The 19,210-nt window shown below is 55.9% G+C and overlaps 8 protein-coding genes across 8 annotated transcripts; 4 read left to right on the forward strand and 4 right to left on the reverse strand.

Moving 5' to 3' along the window:
• Window positions 1-1,791: 1,791 nt before the first annotated feature.
• TRIREDRAFT_76949 (uncharacterized protein) lies at window positions 1,792-3,926 on the forward strand (the record flags this gene model as incomplete). The annotated part of the gene is made up of 5 exons (XM_006964379.1): window positions 1,792-2,531; window positions 2,621-2,688; window positions 2,764-2,769; window positions 2,854-3,479; window positions 3,543-3,926. Exons 1-5 carry the CDS (start codon window positions 2,440-2,442, stop codon window positions 3,924-3,926), a joined length of 1,176 nt encoding a protein of 391 aa, XP_006964441.1. The 5' UTR covers window positions 1,792-2,439.
• Window positions 3,927-4,343: 417 nt separating this feature from the next.
• TRIREDRAFT_121289 (uncharacterized protein) lies at window positions 4,344-7,038 on the reverse strand (the record flags this gene model as incomplete). The annotated part of the gene is made up of 2 exons (XM_006964563.1): window positions 6,663-7,038; window positions 4,344-6,599 (listed from the first exon to the last, which is right to left on the reverse strand). Exons 1-2 carry the CDS (start codon window positions 6,858-6,860, stop codon window positions 4,344-4,346), a joined length of 2,454 nt encoding a protein of 817 aa, XP_006964625.1. The 5' UTR covers window positions 6,861-7,038.
• A 502-nt stretch (window positions 7,039-7,540) lies between these two features.
• TRIREDRAFT_22050 (uncharacterized protein) lies at window positions 7,541-9,532 on the reverse strand. The gene is made up of 3 exons (XM_006964330.1): window positions 9,070-9,532; window positions 8,495-8,979; window positions 7,541-8,440 (listed from the first exon to the last, which is right to left on the reverse strand). Exons 1-3 carry the CDS (start codon window positions 9,484-9,486, stop codon window positions 7,843-7,845), a joined length of 1,500 nt encoding a protein of 499 aa, XP_006964392.1. The 5' UTR covers window positions 9,487-9,532; the 3' UTR covers window positions 7,541-7,842.
• Window positions 9,533-9,991: 459 nt separating this feature from the next.
• TRIREDRAFT_60406 (uncharacterized protein) lies at window positions 9,992-10,650 on the forward strand (the record flags this gene model as incomplete). The annotated part of the gene is made up of 2 exons (XM_006964380.1): window positions 9,992-10,230; window positions 10,308-10,650. The coding sequence occupies 2 exons, from the start codon at window positions 9,992-9,994 to the stop codon at window positions 10,648-10,650; spliced, it is 582 nt and encodes a 193-aa protein (XP_006964442.1).
• Window positions 10,651-10,971: 321 nt separating this feature from the next.
• TRIREDRAFT_60300 (uncharacterized protein) lies at window positions 10,972-11,916 on the reverse strand (the record flags this gene model as incomplete). Its single annotated transcript, XM_006964564.1, has 1 exon — window positions 10,972-11,916. One exon carries the CDS (start codon window positions 11,914-11,916, stop codon window positions 10,972-10,974), a length of 945 nt encoding a protein of 314 aa, XP_006964626.1.
• A 793-nt stretch (window positions 11,917-12,709) lies between these two features.
• Window positions 12,710-13,981, forward strand: TRIREDRAFT_60215 (uncharacterized protein; the record flags this gene model as incomplete). Its single annotated transcript, XM_006964381.1, has 1 exon — window positions 12,710-13,981. The coding sequence occupies one exon, from the start codon at window positions 12,710-12,712 to the stop codon at window positions 13,979-13,981; it is 1,272 nt and encodes a 423-aa protein (XP_006964443.1).
• A 936-nt stretch (window positions 13,982-14,917) lies between these two features.
• On the forward strand, window positions 14,918-16,144 carry TRIREDRAFT_60163 (uncharacterized protein; the record flags this gene model as incomplete). Its single annotated transcript, XM_006964382.1, has 1 exon — window positions 14,918-16,144. One exon carries the CDS (start codon window positions 14,918-14,920, stop codon window positions 16,142-16,144), a length of 1,227 nt encoding a protein of 408 aa, XP_006964444.1.
• A 381-nt stretch (window positions 16,145-16,525) lies between these two features.
• Window positions 16,526-18,787, reverse strand: TRIREDRAFT_76954 (uncharacterized protein; the record flags this gene model as incomplete). Its single annotated transcript, XM_006964565.1, has 5 exons — window positions 18,576-18,787; window positions 18,498-18,503; window positions 17,471-18,421; window positions 16,781-17,388; window positions 16,526-16,721 (listed from the first exon to the last, which is right to left on the reverse strand). Exons 1-5 carry the CDS (start codon window positions 18,648-18,650, stop codon window positions 16,526-16,528), a joined length of 1,836 nt encoding a protein of 611 aa, XP_006964627.1. The 5' UTR covers window positions 18,651-18,787.
• Between the last annotated feature and the right edge of the window lie 423 nt (window positions 18,788-19,210).

The following is a 19,210-nucleotide window of genomic DNA, read 5'->3' on the forward strand; positions in this document are numbered from 1 at the left end:
ACGCTGGAGCTTCGCTGGCCGCAGCATTGATATGCCCCGAGCTCGAAGAGCGTCTCACGACGGCAACCGGGACGCTTTGAGAGAGAGAAAAACAAGCAATACGCTAGACAAGGGCCCAGGAATCTCGGCCCAATCGGCGCCACGTTCAAATCGTCCACTGGCGCTTGTTCCCGTACAAAGATGCTACGGGCATGGATGCTCCCTGCAAGGCCCGCTGGTCGGCGGAAAAGCTTGGCGGGCGAGCAAAAGCCCGTTATTCGCTGCGCCGCGATGGAATAGCGCTTTATCAAAGGGTTCTGCAAGGGGGAGGGGAGCCTAAAATGGTCAGGAAACATCACCACAGGGGGGTGTTTTGGGCGTTTGGTTAGAGATGGCTGGACGGCTCCAAAGGGGGGCAAACTACTACTAGGTAGTAAGCCATGGCAGAAGGGCAGATGGCCCCCCCCTTTTATCCCGGTGAGCCCTTGGTAATGCAGGAATGCCGAGAGGGCAAGAGATGCGCCTCGGAAGGGGGACGAAAAGCTGTCTGGCTATCCATTAGCGATTACTGTTCTCTTGAGCTAGACGAGGCTAGATGAGACAGCGCGGGACAGATGGTGGGAGGAGAGATCTTGGTGGCTTTTAAACGGGCGCCCACCCGGCCTTGGGGGTGAACGGATGTGGTTGGGATCTGATGCAACGGCTGTCCGTGATGGATCGACTGAGATCAATGATCTCTCTGCAGATGAACATCCGACGTGGCAGCAGATTAGGCCACTTCTCGCTCACTGCAACAAGGCGCATGACGCGCCCCTCCTATCCGCAGACTGCTGCCAACTCCCTCCCTGCCTACCTACTTACACAGGCTTGGGTTGATACGAGGCGAAGCTATTCGACGGTGGATATGGATGGCTGAGAGCAAGAGGCCGCTAGCACCATATCGGGCGTCTTCCGTCTCCCGGTACGTAAACTTGTTGCGAAGAACGGGTACTGATACCGTCTGAGTGACACCGACTTTGGTCATTGTTTCATTTGCCTGGATCTTGTAATAGAGCGGAGGCCATCCGTAGCGGACTGCCAGTGAGTCGGCAAAATGCAAGAGGCGAGGAAAGGCAGTTTGGATGCAAGTGTCTCAATACGGTTGCAATATTGATTCCGTGGAGGCGGATGAATGAAGAACACAGGCCTCATTAACGGTATTATCCATGCCTTGCCGGCAGAACGCAACGCCCTCAATGCAGTGCGGTTGCCATCACCACTGTAGACGTATGTATATCCACAGGTGCCTTCTTCCAACCCTCGGGCTTTCCTTCCCTTGCATTCATTTCTTTCCACCGCCAGTTCGAGCAAACGTGGAAGTGCGTAACAGAAGTGCGTAACAAAATTGCAAAGTACTGCTTGACAGCTTCTACGCCTCCAGCAAGCGCGCGTGGTCCCAAGCGATACTTCGTATAAGGTACCCGAACTGCTAGGTAAGCGTGCTGCTGCGGCAGGCGCAGAGACACTTTTGCGCCTGCCAAACCGCATCCATTCCCTTGCTGGGGCATCCAAACAAGCCTCTGGCGACTCGGAGAGCTCCTTCCATGCCAACCACATGTGGCAAGCACGGCAGGCGCAAGGTAGCAGTGCTCGCCGGTGGCTTTAACTTTGCCGGCGTGCCGCTGGTCTGGATTGGCCGTTGGACGCTCCTGCCATGCCATCGACTGTTCATACAAGTAAGTGTTCTTTCCCTACCCCTCCACTTGGCACCTGCCTGCCCGAGCTTTCCTTCCTCGGCGCTTTTATCTTTTGTCAGGCCAGCTCTCTCGCCTGCTTCTTCATTCCTTTTCCTGCCTCTGTCTTGTTACGCTCTTTTCACGAGAAAACCATTGTCATCTTCGGTTTTTGGTCTTTTTCAGCGCATTTGGATTTGGCATTTTCTGAGCTTCTGCTCTGTACTGATCTCGATTTCTCTCTTTTTTTCTTTTTGGTCCAGCCGAACAGAACTGCATCATCGACTCCAGCTCGCCCGACGTTTTTTCCCCGGAGCTGGCGCCTCAGTCTTGGCACTGGTGATCTTGACCGGAATCGCGACACCCCGGTAGCTCTGCACAACAGAAGCAGCAGCAGAAGGCGACGAACAAGCACCAATCGATACCAATCGCAGCTATTTTGGCCCTCTGGTCATTCGGCATACCAACTGGAGAAGCGGACAAATATCCCTGCTGCTTTTTTCGCATCTCGATTTGCAGTAGACGGCGGTTGACCACTTCTTGCGCCGTGCGACCCTAGCGGCGGCAGGGTCCGGAAGCTGCGCAGCGCTGTCAGTCGAGTTCGAGAGAAGGGCCAACAGACAAGACATCGTATATCTGTTCTCATCCCTCCGGTTTTTCTCCTGGCGGAACCAGGCAACAGCGCGTCTCAAACGGTCGCCTCTTCAAAAGCCGCAGAAGCTTCACAGCTGCCAGCGGCAAGCCGGCCATGACCGTTTCGAATGGAAATCGCGGCTTACTGCCCATGATGGAGGCCGTGCCCTCCATCAAGGTCCAGGTACCCGTCTGGGCGTATATTGTGTAAGAGATTCTTGTCCGACTGCGCACTGGAGCGGGCGGATGCGGCTGCAGTGTGTGAGTACACAATCTGAGTGCTGACTTGCATGTAGAAATTGGATGTTCTTTTCGAATGTAACCATCATCTTCAACAAGTGGCTTTTAGACACTGCTGGATTTAGTAAGTTTTACAGATTCCAGGGACAGGGATGCACTTCTGAATTGACGGACGAGAGAAGCTAACAAAAGACTATAGAATACCGTAAGTCGTACTCTCGTCGCCCAGCCTCCGAAGCAAGCAGCACTCTTTCTTATACGGCATCGTCATGTACTGACGCCTGAACAGCCATTCTACTTACATGCTGGCATCTCATCTATGCCACCATTGCAACTCAAATCCTCGCTCGCACGACGACGCTCCTCGATTCCCGCCGCAACATTCTCGTCAACGGCCGCCTCTACCTCCGCACCATCCTTCCCATCGGCCTGCTGTACTCCGGCTCTCTCATCTGCTCAAATGTCGTGTACCTCTACCTCTCCGTCTCATTCATTCAGATGCTCAAGGCCGCGTCACCCGTTGCTGTGCTATTCGCCTCTTGGTCCTGGGGCGTTGCTGAACCGAGCTTGTCCAAGTTCATCAACGTCTTGGTCATCGTGCTTGGCGTTGCCATCTCCAGCTTTGGAGAAATTCAGTTTTCATGGATCGGCTTCTTCTTCCAGATTGGGGGCACTTGCTTCGAAGCCGTTCGCGTGGTCATGATACAAGTCATGCTCAGCGGCGAGGGCCTCAACATGGACCCCCTCGTCAGTCTCTACTACTATGCACCAGTCTGTGCTGTGATGAATTTCCTCATCGCTCTCGTTAGCGAATTGCCCAGGTTCAGGTGGGACGACGCCGTCAATGCCGGATTTGGAATGCTGTTCCTCAACGCCTCCATTGCCTTTGTCCTCAATGTTGCCAGCGTGTTTCTGGTAGGCTTGTCCCGTTACATCTCTGTATTAGTAGTCATGCCAAGCGCTAACGTAGGTCCTCAGATTGGCAAGACCTCGGGCCTAGTCATGACTCTTACAGGCATCTTCAAGAGTATCCTGCTTGTTATCGCCTCTGTTCTCATCTGGTCTACCCAAATCACCTTCCTTCAGACTGTGGGCTACATCATCGCCCTTGCCGGACTCACATATTACTCCCTTGGCTATGACCAACTCGCCAGCCTTGGTACAGCATCACTTGCCTGGATCAACGAGTTTCTTTCGATGAATGGCGGGAACAGTGCAATGAGGTCTAAGAGAGCGGTCGTGGTTGGCCTGTCCTCATTGGTGGCAGTAATGGTGGTACTGGAGTTGACCATGAGCGAACGGGGGAGGCGGATGCTGGCTTCCTCGTGGCACGACAGACATGGCAGGCATGGACATGAATGATGGATGTTTATAATGAGTGCAAGAAAGATCAATAGAGAAATATGATGCCATGTGCGTTGACGCTGTGATGACTGGGAAACATGGTTAAGCATGGTCAAAATACGTGAAGGATCTCATATGAAATCATATGAATAACCCCTGTTGCGCGGCAATATCGTCTTCAAAAGTATCTAACCGTAGTGACTAAGACCTGGCGAAGCAGGTCCCTCCCAATTTCCTTTCCGTACCGAACCTCTTTCCCATTCATGATCGAGGGTATCTTGTCTTTAGGTTTGTTGATGAAGCCATTCAGCATTACCATTCCATAACCCTCTAAACTGTTTAGGTATACTAGACGCGCGCGCACACTGAATGAGGTAAAGAAAAAAAGAACATTGAACATGAGCGCCGCTCCATTTCTCCCAATGACGAACCTCCTCATCGACTTCGACTCCGACGGCGGCTCCGGCTGCGATGTCTGTCGCGGCGGGGGGACAGGCTGCGGTCTCTTCTGGCGCGGCGGTCTCTGTCTCTGTCCCGATCGTCGTCGCGGTCGCGATCTCTGTCCCGGCTGTGGTCTCTGCGAGGACGAGGGCGGTCTCGATCTCGGTCTCTATCCCGGTCTCGGTCCCGGTCTCGGTCTCTATCGCGGGGTGCTCGGCGGTCCCGGTCCCGGTCCCGCTCACGCTCGCGGTCTCTGTCTCTGACGCTGTCTCTGTCTCGTTCGCGGTATCGGGCCCTATCGCGGCTGTTGCTCCGCGATCTGCTCCTAAGTCTCTCGTCGCGGCCTCCGGGGGCATATCTGTCAACTCCCTGTCCATCACCTTTTATGCTCTGTCGCGTGCTCGCAAGTGTTCTCTCACCACTACTAGTCTTCCTGTCGTCCACGCCGGGGATCGGCAGGCCCTTTTCTCTGGCGTCCTTCTGAGCCGCCAGGTAAGCCTTGGCCTCCTTCTCCCGCTTCTTGACTTCCTCGAGCTTCCACTCTTCCAGCTCGTCTTTGGATGCCGCGAGCGGCAGGGTCGACGAGCCGGGTCGAGAGCGTGAACGGCTGCGTCGGTCGCTCGTGCGGTCTCGTTCCCTGTCCCGGTCGCGGTCTTTGCGATCCTTGTCTCTATCGGCGGATCGTTCGCGGCTGCGGCGACGCGGGGAACGTGCGTCGGACCTGGGAGGATAGTAGGAATCTGCTCCCCCGCGGCGACTGTCCCTCGACCGGCTGCGTTGTCGTCGAGCCCGGGACCGGCTCCTGTCTCGTCGATCGGCGCGCCCGTGAGACCGCGAACGTTCTCGGCGATCGCGACTGCGGTCCCTACTACGGTCCCGGCGATCAGTCTTGAGTCGTGAGCGGCTCCTCTCGCGTCGCGCAGATCGAGGCCGTGACCGACTTCGAAGTCGCCGGCGCGAAGTGCTTCTAGCAATAGATCGGTCCCGCCTGGCCCTCGAGCGACTTCGGTCCCGTCTGTCATCCCTCCGCCGCCGAGATCGACTCCTGTCTCTGCGTAGCCTCGAACGGCTTCTATCCCTTCTATCTCTGATTCGGGAGCGACTCCGATCGCGTCTTGGTGAATCTGAACGGTGATCACGGCGGCGCCGCTCATCAGCGTCCCGTATACGACTTCGGTCCCTATCCCTGTCTTGATCTTTGTCGTGGTCTCTGTCATGAGTTCGTGATACGCTTCGGCTAGAACGGCGCTCCTCTTTGAGTCCCGCTGGCTTCGGGTCGATAGACGACCTCGAGTCCCTCCTTTCGATTGGTTTCCTAGACTCCGCAGTCTTGGAAGAGTCTCGTCGAATCGGGTTGATAGCTGAGGCTGGACCAATCTTCCTCGGGGGAGGGGCCAGTGTAGTATCAATGTCCATTTCCAGCTTGATGCGGGTCGACTTGCTGCTTTCACGCAATAAATCGGCTAAAGCCTCTTGTTCCAGTCGCTCGTGTTCCTCCTTGGACAACTTCTCCTTCATCTCCTCAGACAGAGCCACCTTTTCCTTGCGGGCGCTTCCGTTTTCGCGGTCACGGTCACGGTCGCGATCTCGGTCTCGGTCTCGGTCCCTGTCCCGATCGCGATCACGATCTCGGTCACGAGTCCTGTCCCTGCTCCTGTCACGACCTCGGTCTCGATCGCGATCCCGGTCGTCGTCGCGATCCTTCTCCCGCTTCTCTCGGTCCTTATGCCTCTGCTCACGCTCCAAGTCGCGCTGTCGCTCTCTCTCCTCGCGCTCTTGCTCGCGCTTTCTGCGGCGCTCGTCCCTTTCTTCCTGGCGTTTGAGTTCGGCCTTCTCTCGCTCCTTTTCTTCCCGTCGGCGCTCTTCCCTGGCGATACGCTTCTTCTCCTCTTCAATGGCCGCCTCCTTTCGCCTGAGCTCCTCTCGCACCCTTTCGCGCTCGGCTTGCTTGGCGGCGGTGTCGGCAGCATACTCTTCGTCCGTCTTGGCGCCGCGCTTCTGCTCTTCGTCGGCGAGTTCCGCGCCAATTTCGGCTCGCCTGGTCTCCCTGATGCTTCGCTCGATTGCGGCCACGTCAATCAGCTCCCCAATGACGTCTTTCGCCTTGTCGTAGACTCCTGATCGTTCCAGCGCGCCATCAATCAAAGCGGCGGCCTTTCTGGGGTCAAGCGTGAGAAGCTGATGAGGATTGCGCTCGACTTCTTGCTCCGCAACCTCGAGAATGGCCTTTGTAACTTGGGCCTCGTAGTCCTGGAAGAAAGACAAGGTTAGCAACAGCAAGGTAGTGCTTCAAAACTCGGTTGGTATGCGTACACTGGCTGCAAACTTGTCCCAAACTTGCTTCCTTATGGAGTCGTACGCCCCTTCTTTCTTGAAGCTATGCGCCAGGGACTCGATCGCCGCTCGAGTGGCCGACGGCAAAGGCAGCTCGGAGGCCTTGAATTTCCGCACAACGGGTTCGGCGGCAGTCGGTCGGTCCGCCATCTTGGAAGGCTCTGCGGGCGTCGCCATTTCACCTCTGGATCCTTCCGTTGCGCGCTTGTTGCGTGGATGCGGCGCGCGCGCCCCCTCGTGATGCAGCGGTTCGAATGGCTCTTCTCATCCGAGATCAAGACATGTCGCCGAAATCAATCAGACACTTGATTTGAGTCGCAGCGGTCAATTCGGTTCCCCTAATCGCATTCGGAGGGCCAGCTTGGGCATGCCTTTGATATATGATGAAGGGAAAGTGCAGAGGAAAGGGCAGACAAGAGGCGGGAGGATCAGCAGGTGAACGCCTGCTCACGTGACGACAATTGTATGTCGGGCTACACCTGCCTTAGGTATGTACTCGGGGCTTCAAAGCGACACCAATAGTTGCATTAATCGAGCGATGTCAAGTTCAAATTTATGCTTGAGTGGCTCTTGTTGAGATTTCCAGCAGCAGCAGAAAATCAATTATACTGACTTCTGTTACTGAGCCTTGATGGGCATGCGCTGCTTTGATATTCTTGCATCGGTTGAGCCTCCTAGTCGTCCTTCATGGTGTCAGAAGAGGGGACAGATCAATGGATCTGGATACCTTCCAGTGCCCTCAAAGAGCTACAGGCCTGATCACAGTTGAGATTTTTTAAAAGTCATATCGTAATGTTACTGTTTGCCATTGTCATTGCATCCATTCAACGCTATAACAGCTACAGAGCAAACATCCTAAATCAGGCAACCAAGTAGTACTAAATGCTCTGCTCTCTAAAACAAAGAAAGAAGGGATGGTGTTCGCAGCCGGTCGTGTATGCGTATAAATGAACGTATAATCATGATGTTATCGTTCCATCATAAAAGTCGTCGAAGCGGAGATTTTTCTTCTTCTTCTTCTTCTTCTTCCTCGTCCTGTCGTCCTCGGGAGATGGGTGTGCCAATATCTCTCCATCCTTTCCCCCCCCTTTTCCATTTTTCCCTTTTGCCCTCACTGGTATACATGCCATTTCGGCTCCTCCTATCTTTGCCTGGTCGTTTAGAACTCGCCGTCACCTCCGTGCCCAACCATATTAGCCATCCAAAGGCCGACCAAGCCCCACCAGCCAATTCGCCAGCCCCTCAAAAGACCTTCCACACCCTGACCCTTCTTGTATGTTGGCTGGAGGTTCTTGGTCTTGACTTTGCCGCGTTTGCTCAACACGGGCTTGGGTGGAATCTCTCGAGCACCCTCCTCGGTGACAATATGGTACATAGTGCCAAAAGTACCATAGTACTTGCCAATGGGCACGATGGTTTCGAGTGCTGGTTCGTCGTCATTGAGAGCTTCCAGATACTCAGGTTCGGAGAGCACAGAGAGCTGGCCTCGGCGGAGGACGGTCTCCAGGGGTAGCTTGATCAGAATTCCCACCGACGAGGCAAAGAACTTGGCAGCGGAGAACGTCATGGGCGCAATTTCGCTTGTGAGCATGAACTTGGTCTTCAGCGCCAAGGGGGTAGAGAGGGTGAAGATGGGGTTGACGAGGGAGTGCAGAATGGTGGGGACGACAATGCTGGGAGGGCAGTAGTAGGATGGCAGGGCTCGAAGGCTTGCGATGGTCCTTCGCTGGCCCTTGAAGGGGTTTGTGAGGATCAACCTGTTGTCAAGTCAGCCTGCGAGATTCAGTAGCCCCTGAACATGTGTCACATACCTCGTGCGGACGAGATCGAGAGGCGCCAGTGCAAGGCTGGTTGTGACGGCGGCGGCGGCAGCCACAAAGAGTGAAGCCCAAGGATACGGAGATGCAATATCCACCAGACGGTCGATGTTGTCCCTGACCCCCAGGTCGGGCACATTGAGGACAGCACTCAGGAAACTTCTTGACCAATTCTCCAGTAGAGACTGTAAGACGGTGTATAGAAAGGTCGCGTTTGCACCCTTCCAGACCCCCCATGCGCCGTCTCTCTGCCATAGCTGCCCAATGACGTCAAGAACAGCGTCGGGGCGACGAAGATTCAAAAAGTGCTCCGGAACAGCGGGCACCTTCTTGGGCGTCGTCGGAGATTGGAGAGGAGACTCTGCCCGTCGAGTGCTGGGTCGTCTCTCCGCCGGGGGCTGGTTCGAACCCCAGGGATTCGGTATGGCGGGGTCGCTTGTTGTGAAGTATGCCGGCTCATCATTTTCGGAATCCTCTCCCTATGATGATTGCCGCATTAGCTCCGATAAGAAAAGACAAGCGACAAGAGTGGTGTATAGCTAGATGTGCAAGGCTACATGAATGCTTACCTCGAATGCCGAACCAGCTCGACTTGGTACCTGAGGGGGGGCAACAGGCGTCTCTGGCTCTGCAGCCACCGTGAGGGCAGCCTTTTCATCCTGATCCCGGACCTGCAGGATCATCTTGGCAACCTCGAAAGGCTGCCCAAGCAAGACGGACATGTACTTCCATATCAGCTCGTCAACGAGCTCCCGGGCGCTCTCGACGACCGACGGCGAATCGGACATGAGCTCCTTGTAGTCGAGGTCATTGAGCATGTTCTTGGCCTTGGAGGCGTACTTGGCGCCGCTCGCCACATCGTAGCTGTTGCCGCCAGAGAAGGGATTCGAGCTCGGGATCGATACCGGCTCAGCCCGCTCCTCGATGGTGGGAGGCCGGTGGTACGGCCGCAAGGGGTTGACGACGTGCTCCTTTGTGTATGACATGGTATGATTGGGGGGGAGGATAGAGGAGAGAGATGCCGGATCTCTGCCTCTTGGACGTCTTCTTTTCAACCCGAGTTGGGCTCCTGTGGTGGTACTCGAGATAAAAATGCAGTCATTGGCAACGCAGAGCTCAGGTGGGAAGCTGAGGTACAAAGTACATTGACAGACTGCTTGCTGCGGTGCCTCCCCCGGTAGATGCATCGTGCAGCCGATAAGCATCCTTATCGCGGCTATTCCCACCGTAGACTTGCAGAGCTTCGGAGTTGCGAGCGTCCAGCGAACCGGAGGCGGTTTATTAACGAGCACGTCCGGCTTTGCTCTTCGTGATTCCACTACCTGAGGCAGTCATAAAACTGCTGAGACCTTGTCTCTGGGCAACTGGCGATTGTTCAGCCCAGGCCAATTCCATACTGCGACGACAGCCACTCGACACTGTCTCACTTGATCTGACTATATATATATATATTTTTTCTTTCTGCCGCCGAATCCCGGTCAAGCACTCCACATGTCGACCTCCAGGACGCTCTCACGAGGCCTTGCGAGGCTATCGCAAGCCGGATGCCGTCCAAGTCTCTCTACGATTGCGCCGAGCAGAGGCCTGACTGCCTCGCCGAATGCTTTGAGGATATGCGCGCCTCTTCCAAGAGCTCTTCCCTCTTCCCAATTGCTCCCGAGCCGCCGCGCATTCTCTACAACCCCCCAGAGGCGGCATGGCCATGTCACCCCGCCAAAGCCCGGTGAAGAGTGAGCAGCAAAACCAGCCTCTCCACTTCAAATGCCAGCGAGGAAAAAGAACAGATGTGGCTAATATCCAAACGCAGGCTCTGGGTCACATTCATCGACAAGGAAGGCGAAGAGCACAAGTTCGCCGTTTCGGCCGGCGACAACCTGCTCGACATTGCGCAGGCCAACGACCTGGAGATGGAGGGCGCCTGCGGGGGCTCCTGCGCCTGCTCGACCTGCCATGTCATTGTCGAGTCGGAGGACTACTACGACAAGATGCCCGAGCCCGAGGACGACGAGAACGACATGCTGGACCTCGCCTTTGGGCTGACCGAGACCAGCCGTCTGGGGTGCCAGGTGAAGATGACCAAGGAGCTGGACGGCCTGGTCGTGAGGTTGCCTTCGATGACGAGAAACCTGCAAGCGAGCGATTTTCAGTGATTGTGCGGGAGGTGGTTGGTAGTGATTACGGCATGTCAGATGCCGGCAACTGGGGAAAAAAGAACAAAAGAAATGACACCCTGTATTTATACGATTGGACAAAATAGAAGTTGGCGGATTGGGTCGGCGAGCCTTGGGGTTGGGCGCAAGCATTCTTGCCCAAAGGAGGGGGTATCTTTGGGATGGAATATTGTATACCTAGTGATGTGTAGATCTGAAGACAGGCCGAACTTCGCTCCCCGGATAGAATAGGTACATATGGAAACAAAGTAAAAAACATGAGCAAAAGACAAGCACGAAACCCCAATGATGAAACTAGCCCTACGCCTCTTCCAACGGCGTCTTCTTCAAGCCGCCACCCCCCGAAGCAATCAAATCCAAGAAACCCTTTTTGCTCATCTCGTTGACCTTCTCCTCCCTTGACTTGGCACCAATGATGCCCTCCTTTCTCGCCGCCCTCTCCGCCTCCGCCGCCTGCACCTGAGCAGCGCGTACGGCGTTGAACATGCGAATGACACCCCTCTGCGCCGTCTTGCGCAGCGTCTTCTCAATGGCCAGGATCTCCGACGTGGTCATCTCCGGCTCGCCCGACTCGTCCACCGACGCCACCAGGACGTCCTTGACGCGGCCCTTTTCCAGCGCGACCCTCTTCTGCTCCTTGAGCTTCCTGCGGGCCTTGGCCTCGAGGGCAATGTCCACGGCGGCCTTGGAGGCTTCGTGCGCGGCGGCGCTCCGGGAGAGCACGGGGTCGGACCGTTTTGATGCGGATAGCTTGGTTGACAGAATCTTGGAGAGCGACGTCGCGAAGGCCGTCGGGTCGTTTCGTTTTGACTTTGTCTTTGGTGCGTCTACGCCAAGGTCAAACTCGTCGTCATCGTCGTCGTCGTCGTCCGACTCGCCCTCTCCTGCTTCATCTTGTCCCTCTTCATCATCATCGTCGTCGTCCTCCTGCTGTGCAGTTTCCGGCTCTGACTCTGATTTTTTGGACTTTGACTTTTTGGCAACTGCCTTCTTCGTCTTCTCTACAGGCGCCTCCTCGTCAGAGCTCGAAGAAGAGTCCTCGTCGGCACCAGCACCATCGTCCGCGGGCGCATTGTGAATGTCGTCGTCGGAATCCAGCAGGTTGACGGGGTCAAAGGCCTGCTGCTGCTGCTGCTGCTGCTGCTCCTCTTCCGGCTCGGAGTCGCTGTTGTAGGCTTGCGCTTTTCGCTGCTTCTTGTTCGGGCGATGTGACTTGTTGTCGTTGCGCCGCTTCTTGTTTGTCATTCCAGCCATTGTGTTTGAACTCCGGTTTGTGCTGGATGGAAAGCAGATGGGATGGATTGATGATGCTCTTTTGCTGGAGAAATCCGAAAAAGTCAAAAGATGCGACTGAATTCTGCCGTGCCCAGCATATTTTTTTCCTCCTGCAGGTCCCTCGCATTGGGGAAGGCGGTGAAATGCCCCGCTGAGAGAGCTTACAGGTGGGTCGACGGTACGTATCCTAAAGTAAGGTAGTACTAATCTCCAGGGTTCCTTTTTGAGGCAGGCCGAGTTCTGGCTAAAGCAGCAGCCCGTCGATTGTCTTCTTTGGCCTGTCAACTCGTTTGAATCCTACAGAATTGCATGATGTCCAGTCCATCCCCAGCATGAGGCGGCTTTGATATTAGGCAAGGCTACGCCGTTTCCGGACCAGACAGCACAGTTCACCATCGACTCTGGCTTGTTGGCCATCATCTACATACAGCAGTGCTCCTCCAGCTTGCTTATGTCCGCCTTGTCGCATCAACTTATACGCCTCACAGCTCCGTGCGCACTCGGCTTTTTGCGGGGCACCGCCGGTGCAGGCGGCCGTCACTACATTCTACTCTCACCAACACCATCTGCTCGACTGGCTGGGCGTGAGGAGCGAGGCTCTGGAATAATCCATTCATTGATTGATTCGCTGTAAGGCTGCTGGATAGTGCATTTTAATTGCCGGTGTTGTCAGGACAGGCTTGGCTCTGCGTTGCAATATAACCGAGCATCTTCAGACCCATCATCGCGTTCTCCCCCTTTTCAGGAGGCTTCACAGCAGACCATGTTCGGACAGTACTCACTCGGTGGCAACCCGGCCGATGGCGCCTTTCGAGTGCCCAAGCTCAACCACAAGAAGTCGAGGTACGGCTGCCAGCGGTGTCGCACTCGGCGGGTCAAGTGTAACGAGGCAAAGCCCGTCTGCCAGCACTGCGAGCGCCACCGGGCCAAGTGCATCTATGATCGCCTCCCGCAGAAGAATAGGGAGGAAGAGACCTCCCCGAAGTCCTTCAGTGTGGCCCCGGCTGGCGAATCGAGGACTTCCGAGACCGGTTCAGCCAAGCACTCGCCTCTGTCGGCCGTGGATCCGCTGGACGAAGATGCTATCGAGACGAAGCAGCGACGGTTGCTGGAGACGAGGCTGATGCACCTCTATCTCACCGAGACGGGGCCCTCGCTCCCCATCGATGACAAGACGTTCAGCGTCTTTGCCAAAAAGATCCCCAAGATGGCCCTGGACTCGGAGGCCCTGCTGTATGCCATCTATGCTCTCGCGGCCATCCACTCGCTCATCTGCCACATCGACGACTCCTTTGACGGGCTCGACGTGCATAGGCGCTACCTCGCAATGGCTGTCCACGAGCATCAGAGGGAAGTCAGTGAGCTCAACGAGTCCAACTTTGAAGTCGTATGCCTCACGTCCCACATGCTGCGCATCAGCACCTTTGCAACGCTGCGCTTCCGGAGCCGCGAGCCGTACACTCCCCCCCTCGAGTGGATCCTGATAACGGGGACGACGCAAGCACTGTTCAACAAGGCCTGGGGCATCATCATGGCGCACCCCGAGTCCATCGTGTCGGGCATGATGAAGAGCTCGCCCGCCATCTACGACGCGCAGGCCAAGTTCGGCGAGGCGCACCGGCGGGGCCTGGAGTTTCTCCTCGAGCGGGATGCCGAGGACCTGGTGGCCGAGCCGTGGGACGTGGAGATCCGGGACGCGTACGAGACGACGCTGAGCTACATTGGAGGCGTCCTGCACCTGCTGCACCCCAGGGACGGCGTTTACGACGTGGATGATGCGAGGCGGAGGATGGTCATCTTCCCCATGGCGGTGAAGAAGAAGTTCCTGGAGCTCACCTCGGAGGTGCGGCCGAGGGCCATGGTGATTCTGGCGTACTATTTCTCGATTCTCGTGATTGAAAAGCTGTGGTGGGTTGGCGATGTGGGCAAGATGGAGGTCAAGGGCATTGCCGCCAACTTGCCGGCCAAATGGCGGAGAATGGTGGAGTGGCCGATGCGGGTGGTTGAGACGGGGAGGATCTTGCCATTGTCGTAATGAGTGAGTCGAACCGGGTCTCCAAATTGTATGAATTCGACCGTGAAGGGAGGTTGAATTGATTATTGTGTGCTCTGTGCAAATGTTGTGTTGTGGTAGAGCGAAGATGATGGCCCTCTCTCTGATACCTTAGTACTTATATAAAGTGCCCAGGAGAAGCCACGGGGTTTCAATCAAGCCCCTTGTGTTGGGACGGCACTTGCAAGCGGATCAATCATGCACATTGACTCGTCTTTACAATGCACGCCATACTATATAGAAACCCGCATATTAAACAATCCAGTCTCTTCGTTCTCGCTTTGCCAAAAGGCTTCCTTCTCCAGGGTGGGACGTTCGCTCTCGGTCTTCTACATCGGGTCTAGCCTCAGGCGAAACGAAACAACAACCTCATTCAGCTCGCTTTCGCTCAGCTGATTGGCGTCGTTCTTCGGCTTCGTTCCGAAGTAATAGCCCGAGATCGAATCAATAACAACCAACATTGACTGCCGACGAGACAGAGCTTCTTGCGTCTGGTACTCTCTAGAACTACCGAAGCTCTATACTATGTTGGCTGATGCATAGGGCTGGGTCTTCGGATTCGTTGCGAATGCGAGGCAACGAGAAATTGGCAAGACGGACTTACACGGGGGGGTCTAGGATGTTACTTGATCATTGTAAGAAGTAGCTTCAGGCAACGCATGAGAGTTGTATATAAACGCTCGATTCTCTCCATCCATGAGTCTCTTGTCGAACAGAGATACAGTACAGAAAGCTTCTTCTCAACCATTGGCTAGACTTACATCAACTCCCTACAAATCCACATATACAATTCTCAACCATCGTATCGCCCTCTTCCTCAGCATCACCACTCCTCAAAGTCAACACATCCCTCATCATACACCATCCAAAAAAGAAAAGAAAAAAATGACAGAACAAAGCAAGCCCCAACCCTCCCCCATGCTCCGTCTCAGCCCCGACCCAAGCTTCCACTTCGAAATCCTCCGCGCCGTCTCCATAGCGCCCTACCAAGGCGCCGACATAGGCGAGGTCCTCACCGCCGCAGCAGCCATCCTCCCCGGCGACTTCGAGAGCTACTACGCTGCCTTCCACTCCCTCGCCCTCCGCGTGCGCAAGCAGGCCGCGACCATCGACCCCAACAAGTTCCCCGTCTCCGCCAGAAACGCCTACTTCCGCGAGGCCACCTATCTCCGCTCGGCAGAGTTCTTCCTGCATGGCAACTGGGACGACGAGCGCATCAAAACCACCTGGACGGAGCACAGGGCGGCCTTTGACAAGGCGCTTGCGCTGCTCCCCGTGCCGGGCGTGAGGGCCGACCTCCGGGCCGAAGGGGGGGAGTTCCGCGTCCCCGTCATCTTCTACGGCTGCGGACGGCCCGGCCGGCATCCCACCGTCATCATGTGCAACGGCTACGACGGCTCGCAGGAGGAGCTGTATCATGTTGCCGCCGAGGCCGCCCTCTCGCGGGGCATCAACGTCATCACGTACGAAGGACCGGGCCAGCCCACCGTTCGCCGCGAGCAGAACCTCGGCTTCATCCACCAGTGGGAACGCGTCGTCTCCGTCGTCATCGACTACGCCCTGACGCGAGACGACGTCCAGCCCGACGCCCTAGGCCTCTGGGGATACTCCCTGGGCGGCTTCCTCGCTGCCCGCGCCGCCGCCGCCATGGAACCGCGCTCCGAGCCTCGCATCGCCGCCGTCATGGCCATCGACGGCGTCAGCGACTTTGGCGCAGGGGTGCTCGAAAAGTTCCCTCCGGAGCTGCTCGCCCTGTTTCAGAATGGCAACAAGGAGGCCTTTGATCAGGCCGTCAGATCAGCCCTGTCGAGGCCCGGCGCGCCGACCCCTTTTCGCTGGGCCGTTGAGCAGGGTCTGTGGGCCTTTAACCTCAAGTCGCCGTTTGAGTGGGCGACCAAGTGCCTCGACTTCAAGCTGGGCGACGCCGTCCGCCATATTGGGGTGCCGTTCTTCGTGGCGGACGCGGAGAATGACGAGTTGTTGCCTGGGCAGGCAAAGGGGCTTGCGGACGAGGTTGGAGAGCTGGCGACATATCACTTGTTTTCAGCCGAGGACGGGGCGGGAGAGCATTGCTCCATCGGCGCGGCTGTGCTTCAGAACCAGGTTGTGTTCGACTGGTTCCAGGACGTGGTGTCGAGAAAGTGAGGCCACGATGCGACGGTAATGGAGAATGGATCCCTGTCTCAATGTCCATGAGTGTCAAGATAATCAAGAAACAGTGTTCCATTCTGAGTGACAAGCGTCCCACTCTTTGCATACCTAGCTATATATAAACTCGATAGAATAACAATGTCCCTTATCTCACAATTGTCAGCATAATGGAAACCAACCAAGACACGTTGACATGGCCCTGTCTTCATCCCAAGAAAACCAAACGAACAACCTGTCCATACCCGACTTTCCCTGCAAGTAGACTCCAGCGTATGTAGATACTTGTCCCATACCATCGACCAAAAATGACACCCAAAATTCATACCGGCAGTGAGCCAAACAAACTCCAAGGTGTTACTTTGTTACATAACGGGCTTACCAACCCCTGAGCCTATCCCAAAAGGACCCCGAAGAAGCATGCTTCACCTCCTCAGGAGGAACCGGCGGAGCTGTGATGGTCGTGTTCCACTTTTCGTCGCCGCTGATGAAGAGGCGGTAAAGAAGCTTGCTCTCGCCGTCTTCCTCTTCAATAGTGAAGGAGCCAAACTTGGACATGCCGGAGTGATGGTATCTATAAACGCGGTCAGGATGACTGGCCGATTTTGATGAGCATATAGGGCCCAGACTTACTGAATCAAGACATCTTCCTCGTCCACCTGGCTGTACGAAGGAATTGGAGAAGCAAACTGGTTGAGCGGACTGGTGGAAAACTCGTAGACGGTCGACTCCTCGGGCCAGTCGGACTCTGGAGGGGGCGGGAACTTGGTTGCGGCAAATTCGTGCCTGTCGCCGGACAAGATGACGACGCCGATCCCGCGGGCCGCGACATCCCACATGGCTTCGAGTATCTTCTTTCTCTCGACCAAGAATCCGCCCCAGGTGTCCTTCACGTTCACGGGCCAGTTCTTCGTGAAAGGGATGGAAGAGGCGACAAACTTCCACCTCACGCCCTTGGGCTCGGGTCGGGCGAGCCAAGCCAGAAAGTCAGCCAGCTGATCGGCGCCGAGCATCGTCTTCTCCGTCGCATTAAAGGGTAGCGAGTTGCTGGAGCGATAGCTGCGGGTGTCGAGCATGAAGAAGCTCGCCGGGCCCTGCACAAACTCAAACCACGTGGCGCCGCGTCGACGCTCGCTCGTCGTACCAGCGGCCACAGCTCGCGGAGGGTTGATTTGAGCCTGGTAGATGTGCCAGGGGTCTACAGCGTTCTGGTACACGCCGGTGCTGTTGGCATCCCAATCCTGTGCGAAGCCGTTGTTAGTCGATACGATATCGAGGCTGACTTGGTGTTCAGTGAGTTCAGTGAAGGGGGAGGGAGTTTACATTGGCAATCTCGTGATCGTCCAGGACATGGATCCAGCTCAAGTTTTGGCCAACGGGGGGCCAGTCCGGAGAGGCGTATACCTGTCGGTATTGCATGCGATATTCATCGACCGACTTTCCAAAGCGCTCGGGAACATCGACGTAGATGAAGTCGCCCAGGAAGAGCATAAACTGCGCACTCAGCTCAGGGAGCCTCTTGGCAAGATTCCGCAGACCTGGAATTGCCAGCGGATGATCAAAGGGCGAGTAAGGGAACCGCGGCAGGATGCAAGACGTGGACAAGAAGGTGTATTTGCCTCCGTTCTGAGTTGGCATCTTGCCAGGCTGGGGCGCCGCAGTCAGCTCGCCCGTGTGATTGTTCGAGGTCCGCCACTCATACTTTTGCTGCTCCGTGTAGCTCAGGAGCGGAATGGTGAGAACACTGGTGAAGTCTGTCTCGTTAGAGGTGGCCTTGACGCTGCCGACGGACTGCCAGATGAGACCGTTGTAGTGCCGAATCTGGAAAGTGACGGGCATCTTGGCCTGGTCGGGCTCGCGGATGAGAAAGTTGGCCTCGTTGTGAGAGACATAGCCGAGGCGCACAAAAGACAGGTCGTCGGCAGGATAGTACCAGCGGGCGCGGTACAAGGCATCGGCCGTAAGGGCCACGAATACCAGGTTGATGAGAAAGCTCAGCAGGGAGCTCAAGGGCCGCTTTGCACTGGGGGCGCCGTAGAAGATGATCTTCCAAGCCGGCACGTCCTTTTCGGAAAAGGAAATCGTCTCCTTCACGTCGACCTCATCCGCGACCAGCTCCTGGTCCGGTTCATCATCCGGCGTGACTACGGTTTCCTTGACCGTGATGTCGACCTCATCATCCACAACTTCAAGCTCCGGCGGAGAAAAGTAACTCGTCAAGAACGCAGGAATATAGATGGCAAACAGAGCAAAGATGATAGACGGCAATCGCGCCTATGATGTGGTTAGGCATGCATGTTATGCTTACTTACTTTCACGGTCTCAGGACGAGCAGGCGGCGATAACTTACGGGAAACTACATGTGGCGTCAGCTCAGAACACAATGTCACCTACATCCCACGGAAGAAGGGGAGAGACTATCACGTACAGCACGGAAGAAAAGAAGGGCTCCTATCCTTATTGCGACCGAGGACGCATTTGCGACGCTCCTTTGGATGGCCATGATGCCAAAGAGGCCAGCTTCCACCCCCGCAAGGTCAGACGGCGAGGGGTCGCTGGGAGGAGCAGGGCGCTTGGAATGATAGCCAAAGAGGGGTTGTGAAGTAGCAGATGCGCGGTACCAAAGATGTTGAAGCTAGAAAATGAGTCTCGTCACCTCATGGCCATGTCACGGAAGTGGAGGAGAGAAGCAGAGGTGGACAGCTCGTGAATGTACAATCGACGTCACTATAACACGGATAACAACAAACTGGGCGCGGGATCACGCCAATAATATAGCGGTGTCTCAGCTGTGGCTGGAGCGGTACGTATCCCGACCTATCCCCCGACCTATCCCCACACGCCGCTTGCCGTGGGCGTTATTACAGGCGATCCAACGCTGGAGCTCTTAGCGGGATAGGTAGGCAAGGTAGGGGAAGGTAGGCATCAATGCAGCGGCTCCAGCAGGCAGAAGGCGGGCGGGTTCAGGGGGCGGGGTCGCGAAATTCCGTGCCGAGACAGCTAGATATGCACATGTACAGTACATGTGGCTTGTCAAGTAGCCGTTGCTTGGGGACCAGAGAG

This window comes from Trichoderma reesei (genome assembly GCF_000167675.1).
Source record: "Trichoderma reesei QM6a unplaced genomic scaffold TRIREscaffold_7, whole genome shotgun sequence".
Classification (NCBI taxonomy): Eukaryota; Fungi; Ascomycota; class Sordariomycetes; order Hypocreales; family Hypocreaceae; genus Trichoderma; species Trichoderma reesei.

What these genes read in the sequence shown, in the direction of transcription:
- TRIREDRAFT_22050 (XM_006964330.1), bottom strand. Translation starts at nt 9,486, where the DNA reads ATGTCATACACAAAGGAGCACGTCGTCAACCCCTTGCGGCCGTACCAC. An exon ending in GAGCTGGTTCGGCATTCGAG is followed by an intron (nt 8,980 to 9,069) that starts GTAAGCATTCAT and finishes CAATCATCATAG; the next exon opens with GGAGAGGATTCCGAAAATGA. An exon ending in CTCGATCTCGTCCGCACGAG is followed by an intron (nt 8,441 to 8,494) that starts GTATGTGACACA and finishes ACTTGACAACAG; the next exon opens with GTTGATCCTCACAAACCCCT.